This window comes from Anoplopoma fimbria, chromosome 1 (genome assembly GCF_027596085.1).
Source record: "Anoplopoma fimbria isolate UVic2021 breed Golden Eagle Sablefish chromosome 1, Afim_UVic_2022, whole genome shotgun sequence".
NCBI lineage: Eukaryota > Metazoa > Chordata > Actinopteri > Perciformes > Anoplopomatidae > Anoplopoma > Anoplopoma fimbria.
In genome coordinates, this window is record NC_072449.1 from 3,862,337 (window position 1) to 3,873,490 (window position 11,154).

Below are 11,154 nucleotides of genomic sequence, written 5' to 3' on the forward strand. Positions count from 1 at the left end.
TGCATGTTGGACTCAAACTACAATGTCTTATTAAAGCTTCCCTCTCCTCTCCATCTTTCTTCCAGTGACCTCAGCACGGACAGCCTGCGGTTCCTGAGCAGTCGCCAGGCGCTGGCCGACCTGGCCCACTTCCGCACCGTGACAGCAGAGGCCAGGGGGCTGGCCAACAGGAAGTGGGTGGCGTTCGGCGGGTCGTACCCGGGTTCCCTCGCCGCCTGGTTCAGGCTGAAGTACCCTCACCTGGTCCACGCCTCTGTGGCCACCAGTGCACCTGTTCACGCCACGGTCAACTTCCCAGGTATTAAGGGACCCGTTGACATGACAACACACACACACACACACACACACGTATATAATTGGTTTGCATTCTCATCTTATAAAGACATATATATCAAACTCCATTTAAAAAACAGTGAATTTAAGTTAGAATTGCTGTCAGTAAATAACCAACACACATCTGAATCAGAATCAGAAACTGTTTATTAATAATAATAATAATAATAATAATCATCTTTATTTATATAGCACATTTCAAACAGACTATGTAGCTCAAAGTGCTGTACATTAAAAAAAAAAAAAAAAACTTTCTTTTATAGAAAGCTTGCATTTTGCACTCACATTTTAAGTGTTATTAAAAAAATTAAACAAAATTAAATAAATTCAACAGATGAATAAAAACTGGAAAACATTTTAAATTTTAAATGACCAAAAAAATACATATATAGACATAAAAGTGTTTTTAATATATAAATGATAATTTGACAGAAGTACAAAGTATGTTAGCATATACAAGGAATTTGACAAATTGTATCAGACGAAAAAAATAAATAAATACAGGAAATATGATATCCAGAAAAAGAGTATTATCAAACAGATGTATATTATAAATGATTATGTAATTAATTGTCAAGTTTATCGAGAACGACTTTAGATTGTTTATTTGTACATAATACTGAATGCACCAAACAAACATTATCTAAAGAAAAAAAACCATCCTCTTTAGAATACATCCTCCCTGCAGTCCCATCAGTGAGCTCCTGCATTAACATCTCTGCAGAACACATCTAGCGTTGAGTTAAAAAATCGTCTTAAATTCCCCAGTTTTGCTCGGTGTCTTGCAAGTTTGATTCCCAGACGGATGAAAGAGTCGATCAAGGCTTCTCTCTCTATCTGTGTGTTGTGTTTGGCTGAGCTCGTTGTTTTTCCTGCGGATGTCTGCGGGTTGGGAATCCAGGTCAGACTAGCTTTGAACGTCGACCTGCATCATCCCTCCCCACACACACACACACTAACGCTATCTCCACGAACCTATCACACACACACACACACACACACACACACACACACACACACACACACACACACACACTCACTCAGACTTTTAGAAAATATCCGAGACAAAACACAAAAAGAATGTTTGTATGTGGGCGCTCTGACGTGAGGTATCCGGTTGTTATTTCCCAACACTGCAGTTAGTCAGCATTATTACCAGCAAGAGGCCGGCTCTTCACTCCAGGTGGAGATAATCCAAGCTTTAATAATGTGGACGTTCTCTTCGGTTTCATAAACTGTGAAATTCACTGCGGTTTGAGACTCAACATTTCACTTTCAACCTCCCGGAAACCCTTTTAAAATAAATACTTCCACAAAGCACTTGACTAAAAACTGGGTTCCTGCGTTCCTTCTGAAGATGAATTGGTGCCTTTTTTAAAATAGCCCTGTATGTTTAACCAGGGCTCTTGTGTATTATTGTGGTCTTTTTATAGCGGTTCTAGGTTTAAGTGTCCACCTTGCTCTATGTCTTTATGTTCTGCCAGAGTACTTGGAGGTTGTGTGGCGTTCGCTGGCCTCCGAGAACGCAGAGTGCCCCGTCCTGGTGCAAAAGGCTTCGAGTACCCTCATGGAGCGCCTGAAAGACCCCAAGACCTACGACAACATCACCAAAGACTTCAAGTACAGCGTCTAACCCATACCTTCTCTATCCTTCTAGTTAAAAAAATATATAGCAAAATTTAAGTACAGCATCTTAAAAGATCTTAAAGACAAATATCTAATAATAATCTGCATAAATTTACTCTCAACCAGCCAAAAATGGAGGATAATTAATCTTTTTATCTGATAAAGGGTGAAGATGGGGATTCCACAATAACATATGTTTCTACAATGTTTTTTAATATAATATAATATATATTGTGATGCAGTTTACACCCTCTCAGTCCTGTTAGTTAATGAAGTTCTATGACCACCCAGTATCTCTCTACCTCCTCTTATCTTCAACCTGAGCAGAGATCTAAACAGTTTAATTTTAAGTGACTAAGCAAGCCACAGCATGCACATCATCAGGGTCTGGGGGAGGGAAACTAAAAAGGAAGGCAGGCATGATTAATGTTATCTGAAAGCTCGGTGCTTTTCCTGCCAAGAAATGAAAATAACTGCTGAAAAAAAGCCTTTAAAAATGTTTGTTTTACTGTAAGATCCCAGAAATGAACCATGCTGACGGAATGAAGTGACGTAAACTTTCATGGATTTAAAGGAATAATTGTTATGCAAGTTTATGTGCATGAGTATAGCCTGTATTTTGGGATAATTAAAGGGGACATCTGCCAACTTTTTATGTGGATGTCCAGTCAGTGTTGATGGTAAATGTCGTCAATCGGAGCTATAATGAAGGTAAAAGCTGGAACATCTGTTGTTCTTTCTGCATCCAGCTGACAGTGACGTAGTTGCAGGCTAAGAAGAACAACAGGCTATTGCTGCTTCAATGCAATGCATCCTGGTACATGTAGGCAATGGGCTTCACAGCTTCACAAGCAGGAGAACTCCGCTTACTCTGTCAATATAGAATTTTAATTTCGATTAAATTTTTGATTATTTTCTTCTTTATTTTCAGTTTCAAACATGACTTTTGTCTCAGCAGGCCTGTGGTCGACTGCAGTAATTATGGCTGTCTCTGGTGTTGTTTTGTGTATTTAAGGTTGTCATAGCGACAGTAAGGTCAGTCAACATGGTCAGTAGACAGACATAAAGGGCTGTTATACTGGTGCAGTTATTCTCACCGTGCTGGTACTGTAATGGTGACACACCAAAGCTTTGACTTTGTGTCTGACCACATGGGAAATCATTTTAATTTTTTTTTAGGTTCTTGCAGATCATGCAGACATGTCCTCATGCAGACACGAGTCGTGTCCAGCTTCCAAACCACACTGCCTCAGAAGATATACCACTTGCGTCACAATTTCATCGACTAGGATGAATCAGCTCACAGGAAAATAAAATAATAAAATAAAATAAATTACCAGACGGCCGAAGAAGCTGTCATTTTACCACTTCAGTCTTTCACACAAAAAAGCCCAGATTTCAACCTCATGGTGCTAGAGGAAAAGTCAGGGGATGTAACAGAGGTCAACACAATCCATTCACTTTCATGGTTCAACACATCCTCTAAAGCAGTGGTTCTCAAATGGGGGTACGTGTACCCCTGGGGGTACGTGAAGGCACTCCAGGGGGTACGTGAGATTTTTAAAAAATATATTTAAAATTAGCATCCATTCAAAAATCCTTTAAAAATTGTTATTTAATAAATATTCAATAAAATATAAGTGTAAGTTCATAAACTGAATTTAATGCAACAATGCAATCGTCAGTGATGACAGTTTAATAAATCAGTATTGCATCTTTTTTTCAACCAAAAATGCTTTGCGCTGGTTAGGGGGTACTTGGCTAAAAAAGTATTTCACAGGGGGTACATCACTGAAAAAGGTTGAGAACCACTGCTCTAAAGAAGTGGAACTGCTTTGTGGAGCTGGTTTTCGTGCATCAGAAGCTCCAAAGATTTGCTGGTTTATTGATATGATCTGAGGTTTTATTTCCCGAGAACACAGGAAAAGAGAAAACAATAACTAGATGTTCTGTACAAGCGCCAAGGCTTTGGTCTAACTTCCTCTCTGTCTCCCCCCACCTTCCACCCCGATTCTCCCCACCTCCTCTTCATCTCCCTCCCTTACTCCCTTGCGTCCTCTCCTCTATATTCTGTCTTCCTCCTCTTTCCCCCTTCCAGCTTGTGTTCCAAACTGCAGATCCAGACCGAGATGGATGCAGCCTACTTCCTGGAAACGATGGCTGGCAACTTCATGGATGTGGTCCAGTATAATGAAGACAACAGGGGGTTTGAGGTGAGAGGAGAGTAGACGCAGAAAACATGGATTTTGGAGGCAGAAGCTGTCTTTAAATTTGTTTTTGTCATTACTCACACACTATTAGGAGACATTAAACTCCTTTATTGCATCTTTATTGCATATGAAACCAATGGAAACTCTTAAAATGTACATCAGCTGCTTAGATTAATAGCTCATGAATTGAATATGACGTTAGGGCCAGTTGAAGGTCAGCTTAGTTTAGCATAAAGACTGGAATCAGGGGAAAATAGCTGTCCAAACACAACAAAATCTGCCTACAATCACTTCTAAAAAGTCTAAAGACAAACCTGCTCCCAGTCTTTCTGCTCTTCATTTAAAGGGTCTTTTCAGCCATTTTCAATGTAGCACCTTTTGCCCTAATCATCCTTAATTCTAGCCACATTTTTATCAATTGCATTGAAATGGGTTAGAAATCCATCCCTACAATCCCTTAAAGCACATCTTCAGAATTTAATATTTACATACTGAAATGAAAAGAGAAATATGATGAAAAAAATCCAGGTTGATAGAAGCTGAAACTGAGCTTTAGGACAATTTTCCATAGACTGACCGGAGAAATGATTCCAGTATAGTTCACTGAATCCCCTCAGAGATGACAGACATGTGTTTTATAGAAACAACATATCAGATTTGAAATGATTTCTGCATGTCGAACTGATAGTGTAGACTTTGTTTGGAGCCTTTGTAGGTCAGGGGTTGACCTACTATCCAGTCGTGGTTGAGTGGAAGGCAGCTATGAGGTGTAGGAGGGCTGCAGACAGCCCGAGCAGTATACTGAACCATAATAAACGCTGCATTGTTTAGCAGCGAGGGGCCCAGAGATACTGCCCAGTGAGAGGGTCTCCAGGGCTGCTCCTGAACTGCATTCATTATAGGTGAATAATGACTCTAGTTTCTAGTTTTCTAGTGTTTTGTGTTGATATTTGATGTCTCAGGGTGAGTAGAGAAGCTTCTGATAGATATAGTAAAATGAAGTATGAGTCATGATAAAAGAGCAGATGATGATAATAATAAAGCAGGAAATGTGAAAATGTTTCACAATTAATTCATTTGGCATAATGGTTTTCCCATTGACAGCCATTTTTGTAAAGACTCTATATGAAATAGATCAACCTGCATGAGACTGGGCGGGATATTGGGTTGATTTCAATATTGATTTCCATTCTATTAAGGCCATGACATAGAAGTTAAAACTAAATATTTTCAGGTTGCATGCTTAAAGGAATACTATATCCCCTTAAATGTTTAAGTATGTTAAATACTCACCTTGTCATACATTGAGTTCTTGGAGAAAACTTTGTTTTTCTCACATGCCTACACGGCGAACAAAGAATCCAAAAACAGAGAAACGTCTTAATGAACTAAAGTAAATGGAATCCGTGTTTAACAACAGCGAAACTAGATGAAACCAAAAAGGTGCATTCAGTTGAGTGCAGATCCCCATGTCTCGACACTTTTTTAATCCACGTCTAAATTATCCAGTCGTATACTCACTGCTTCACAAACACGTTCATTTTCATATATAAGAATATAGAGAAGTGTTTCAATTATTAAGGTTTTAGCAAAGATGCATGCGTTTAGAAATAATTGAGTAGTCAGATAATTGATGCACAGTTGTTTTCTCTTTTTTTTTTTTCAGGAGACAGTAAAAGTAACCTCATAATCCACATTGTAAAGACATTTCCATACTACGATTATATAGAATTATATTGCCCAGCCCTGTTCTGGAAAATCTTACAGCTCTCTCACAGAAGTCCTCATCGTGCACACAACACCTCTCACAACATGTTATCTTATTATCTGTTACTGTACATCTTTTCCCGTTTCTTCTTCTTCTTCCCTCCTTTGTTGCCCTTTTTCCTTTTTTACCAGCTCCCCCCTTTTTTTGCTCCCATCCCCTCTCTGTCCCCCCTGGAGCCTCGAGGAGACGTGAGTCCGGTTACCAATAAGCTGATGTGAAAAAGTAACAAAAGCCTCTGTGGTCTCTCCGGTTTCCTGTCGCCCCGAGCTAAAGAGACACATAAAATGAGAGTCCACAGCACTGGCCTCGACCAACACGGCCCACGGCTGCCTCTCTGACATAAAGCAGACTACCAGGTTTTAGGTACCGCTGAGGAATTTGGGTAAAGGACTAGGACCGAGGTGTAACTCAATCAGAAGAGTCAGAGCGGTGGCTTCACAGTTGAGGGGTTATCAATGGAGGTCTTTATAGAAATACGGAAGGGACGTTGTGCAACGCCAAAGCTCCTGGAACAAGTTCCTCTTTTTACACTCAGAAGGTGCAGAGAGATGCAGGGACAGGGAAGCTTTTATAGTTAACGAGGACTTCGTTTTGCATTTAGGAACAAGTATCCACTGCAAACGGTTTTACTCCTCCAAACATCATTTTGTTTTTGGCGCATTTATACCTGGAATTGCATTGTGGGTGTGTAAACAGGCAAAGGATCATTCAATAATCCAAAAGTCCAAGAGCTGTCTGCAAGAATTGTTGGACCTTTTGATTCATGTCAAGATATATATATATATATATATTTTAATTTTTTTATCTATATAGACCTTGATTTTTATATGCAATATGTCACTAGTTCATTTATTGTTTTTATGCACTATTTCCTGGACAGGGAACCCAAATACTTTTTATATAAATGAATGAGGAAAATCTGAAAAAACAAGTTCAGATATTAACTTCAATTTCCGGGTAGCCGAGATTCAACTCTAACCTTGGGACCTTTTGTTGCATGTCATACCTCTCTCTCTCTCTCTCTCTCTCTCTCTCTCTCTCTCTCCCCCCCATTTATACTTTTACTTTCTCCTCACTTTGAGGATGACGGGTTCCCAGCTTCAGTTTCATGAATGAGAAGGCTGGAGAGGGATCACTGGAACAGGAAGCGCTCTCTTAAAAAAAAAAAAAAAAAAAAAGCCACTGGGATGTGTCGTCGTAAAACTCCCCGACTTGGAAACCGCAACACAAGTGGGGTCCCTTTGTGTTGTGGGTTTCAGTTGCACAATTTCCTCCGCATAAACGGACGCTGGGCCTTGAGGATGAGCAAGCATGGGTCACAAATTCATGTCTCCTTTCACAATAAAAGCCTGGGGAATACTTGACCCGCACAAAAGGACCATTCATCACAAGATAATCATACAAATCTTGATTAATCATCTTAACTGATTTGCTTTTTTTCTTCTTCTTTGTGGCGTGTTTTGTCAATTTAGGGCGCGACGGGCACCAACATCACCATCAAGGTGCTGTGTGGCGTGATGGGCGACACCTCCCTCGGGGACCCTTACGCCCGCTACGCCGCCGTGGCCCGCCTCATGATGGACACCTTCTCTATTAAATGCCTGAACATCAGCTACGAAAGCTACCTCGGAGAAATGACCGATACCTCTTGGAATGGGCCGGCTGCAGGGGGAGGTGGGTATTTACTGGGAAGGGTGTTGTTTTTGTATGTTCAGACGTGGTTATTTTAGCTGGGGCTCTATTTTAATATGTCACCAGCTATATTTTGACGTACCTTGGGTTTTTTTTGGCGTCCATTGGTGAGTTTTTGTTGAATAAAACAGACAGTGTGATGTCGCAATGACCTTTTTCCACTGTCATCCACCAATTACAGGAGCAAACAAAACAGAGCAACGAGACAGGTCATGTTGTGAGTTTGGGACGCGGTTACAGTCATGACGTAGCTAAACCCATTTCTGGGTGGTGTTGAAAGGCTTTTTTTAGATTGTAAAAAATAAACCAGGCAATTTCTGGCAAAGTAGATCCACCCAACAATGTAATTACATCACGTAACTACTAAAAAGAAAAGAATCCTGGAACGATGTGAAAATCCCCAAATAACGTTTTTTTCTTCGGGTTAAATTCAAGTAAGAATGTTACACTTACGTTTTTATCAGGCTTTAAAAACAACCAAAGTTTATTTGGGCATTTTTTTGAAGAAAGTAGCCTATTCTAAGACTTGGTGTGCTTTTTTTATTTTATTTGAATTGAATGTTTTGAGTTACAATTTTGCATGTTTTAACCAAAAATGTGTTGGCCCTGCTTTGGGCTGTTTTTCCAGTTCCCAGCTTCAGTTTCATGAGTTGGAGGGTGGAGGGTGGAGGGTGGTGGGATCACTGGAACAGGAAGTAGTCTCTTAAATAAGCCACTGGGATGTGTCGGCATAAAACTCCCCCCTTTGTTTCTTGTGGGTTTCAGCTGCTCTCTTTCCTCTCTTAATTGGGGCTGAATAACAAAAAAACTGAATACTTTTAGGATACAAACAAATTCTTCATCGTTACCTGCTCTATGTTGTTAGCGCCTTGGTTTATATGAAACCAACTGATTCTGCTGGCTCATGGGTTCATTTCGTTTGTGTGTTGTCAGGGAGACAGTGGGTCTACCAGACCTGCACAGAATTTGGATTCTACCAGAGCACTGACTCTCCAAACCAACCATTCACTGGCTTCCCTCTTGTGTGAGTTCACCAAACATCACCTCTCTTCCTAATAAACTCATATATTCACCGCTGCACTTATTTTATTTTCTACACCATACACCCACCATTTTCTTTCCATTGCATTGTCAATCTGTGTTTTCTCCTCCAGGTATCATGTGAAACAGTGTGCAGACTTCTACAATGTCAGTGCCGAGCAGCTGGCGGACGCCGTGGCTCAGACCAACGAGTATTACGGCGGCTACAACATCCGCTCCACCCGAATAGTTCTGCCCAACGGCTCCATCGACCCGTGGCACGCCTTGGGAATCACCCAGGACATCACGCCTGACCTCCCCGCTGTTTTCATCAAAGGTGAGAGACGGTGTGACTTTGTGTTTTGACAGCACGAAAGAAAGCTGACGTTAAACTGTTTTCAAGAAATAAGATTTTAAAATGTATATTATGAGTCAGTCTGATTTCCAAATAAGCAAAGGAAACAAAAAATCCTACTCCATTGTTGAGTATTTTTACCACACATCTTTGCTATCCAGCATGCTAGCTCAGATAGTATCTATCTAGCATGGATGGCTAGTCACCAACTTGATGGATAAATTTGCCCGTTTATTCCCATGAAGCTTGTATTTGCTTTTAAAATTGATCCAAGTTTTGCTAAAAATGTAAATATTTTTAGACTTTCATGTTCCTTAACCATTTTCAAACATACCTAAGTGTTAAAAGGAAAATTCACCACCTTGTATGCAGATGTCCAATCAGCACTGATGGTGAATGTCATCAACTGTAATTAATGTAATGTAATGTAATGTAACTGAAGCAATTCATTCTTAAGTACCTGCTAGATTGAGTTCTCCTGATTGCGGAGCCCTGCCAGCATTGCCTCCATGTACCAAGATGCATTGCGCGCCAGCCTCGGCCTCTCTTCGCTGCATTTCTTTGTCCATATACTTATGAATACGGGCTGAATATCTGAGTGAGCACAAAACACTGTAAGATTAAATTGTCAACCATAACATCCGCCCTATCGCCGTTGGAGACGTAGCTGGTTTGCAGTATAAGTGAAGAGAAGAGAACAGGAAGTTCTGTTTTTGAGACTAGAATTCCAAGCTGAAATAGCAGCAGATGCTCCTCCTCGCCTCCAACTACGTCACTATTATGTTAAATATGACGTCTCTGGATGCAGGAAGAACAACAGATATACATTATTGTGCACACTGAAGAATGTATTGCTTCAATCGACTACATTCACCATCAACACTGTTTGGACATCCACATAAAAGGGGGGACGTTTTTCTCTTTAAAAACTTGTTGAAATGGAGTCAGACTTAATGTTGTGATAAAGATGTAATTCCCAATTGGTCCTATTATTTTTTACAATGTTGATGTCAGTAGAATGTGATTTAAAAGATATACAGCAGTAAGTAGGAAACTCAAGCTAAAATCATACATAGAATATATCTAAATACAGAAAGTCCAGTTTGATGTGTTGTTGTTCATGTGTTGCAGTTATAGCAGGTAGACTTTGACGACAGTTCATCATTAATGAGCCTTTGAGGAACATTTTTAATTAGTATTTTTTACTTTTATTTTTTAATTTCCATGTCCAAAGTCTGTTGAGTCACACATGTTAACTGAAGACTGGGGTTCATTTGTGATTGCTTCACATCACTGAAGCCAAGCAACAGCTTCAGAGTCGAACAATGGCTCACTTGTTCAATTCTAACTTTATGAGGTTGATAATTGTTCTCAGAAAAATCTCAGTTCGACTGCTTTTTCGCTGCCATATCCTTTTTTTTTTTATTATTTATATATTTTTTTTCTTCTCTCTGATCCAGGAACAGCCCATTGTGCCAACATGTACCCTGCCAGGAGCGAGGATCTCCCCCAGCTGGCTCTGGCCCGTGATCACATCTTCTTACTCCTCCAGAGGTGGTTGAAGCAATGATTGACAGTCGAACCGGCCAATCAATGGCTCTGCGAAACAAACACATTTTTACTTTTGTCCAAATAATTTACATTGGAGTGAGACTTCTTCTTTTACTGCCACGTTTATGAATATGCATGAAAAGGCACTTTAAACAAGAATGTACAAATTTCAGGTATTTTGAATGAATGAGATAATTTTGAGTAGATGAATAAATAATACATTTTCTAATGACTGTCAAGGCTTTTTTCTCTCTGCGTTTTCAGTTTCATTCTGAGTCAACATTGCAAAGGTTAATATAGTGCATTTATGGGCAGAATAGATCATAGATATCTCCGTTAAATCTGTTGTTTAAGGAGACTGGTTTCAAATTAACTGACCATTTGAACTATTTAATTGAAGACCAAAGAGTAGGATCTTCCGAAATACTTCATAACATTAAATCATTTCTCATTTTCGCAAGAACATTTTCTTGTGTAAGTATGCTTTTGGATACAACATGCAATGCCACGTCCCCTTCTTGTTGCATGCTGTTGAACAATCCTATCTGCATACAGGTCACCTTGTGTGGCCAACTCTTGACAAATACATTTCACATTGA

General features: G+C 39.9%; 1 protein-coding gene across 1 annotated transcript in view; it reads left to right on the plus strand.

The window, feature by feature from the left end:
* Positions 1-10,787, plus strand: part of prss16 (serine protease 16) — a 13,573-nt gene extending 2,786 nt beyond the window's left edge. Inside the window, exons 3-9 of the mRNA XM_054600208.1 lie at positions 66-298; positions 1,818-1,953; positions 4,058-4,172; positions 7,410-7,611; positions 8,563-8,653; positions 8,784-8,986; positions 10,465-10,787. Of these exons, the coding sequence (XP_054456183.1) occupies positions 66-298; positions 1,818-1,953; positions 4,058-4,172; positions 7,410-7,611; positions 8,563-8,653; positions 8,784-8,986; positions 10,465-10,574 (1,090 nt within the window). The 3' untranslated portion in view covers positions 10,575-10,787. The remainder of the gene's footprint in view (positions 1-65; positions 299-1,817; positions 1,954-4,057; positions 4,173-7,409; positions 7,612-8,562; positions 8,654-8,783; positions 8,987-10,464) is intronic.
* The last annotated feature ends 367 nt before the right edge of the window (positions 10,788-11,154 follow it).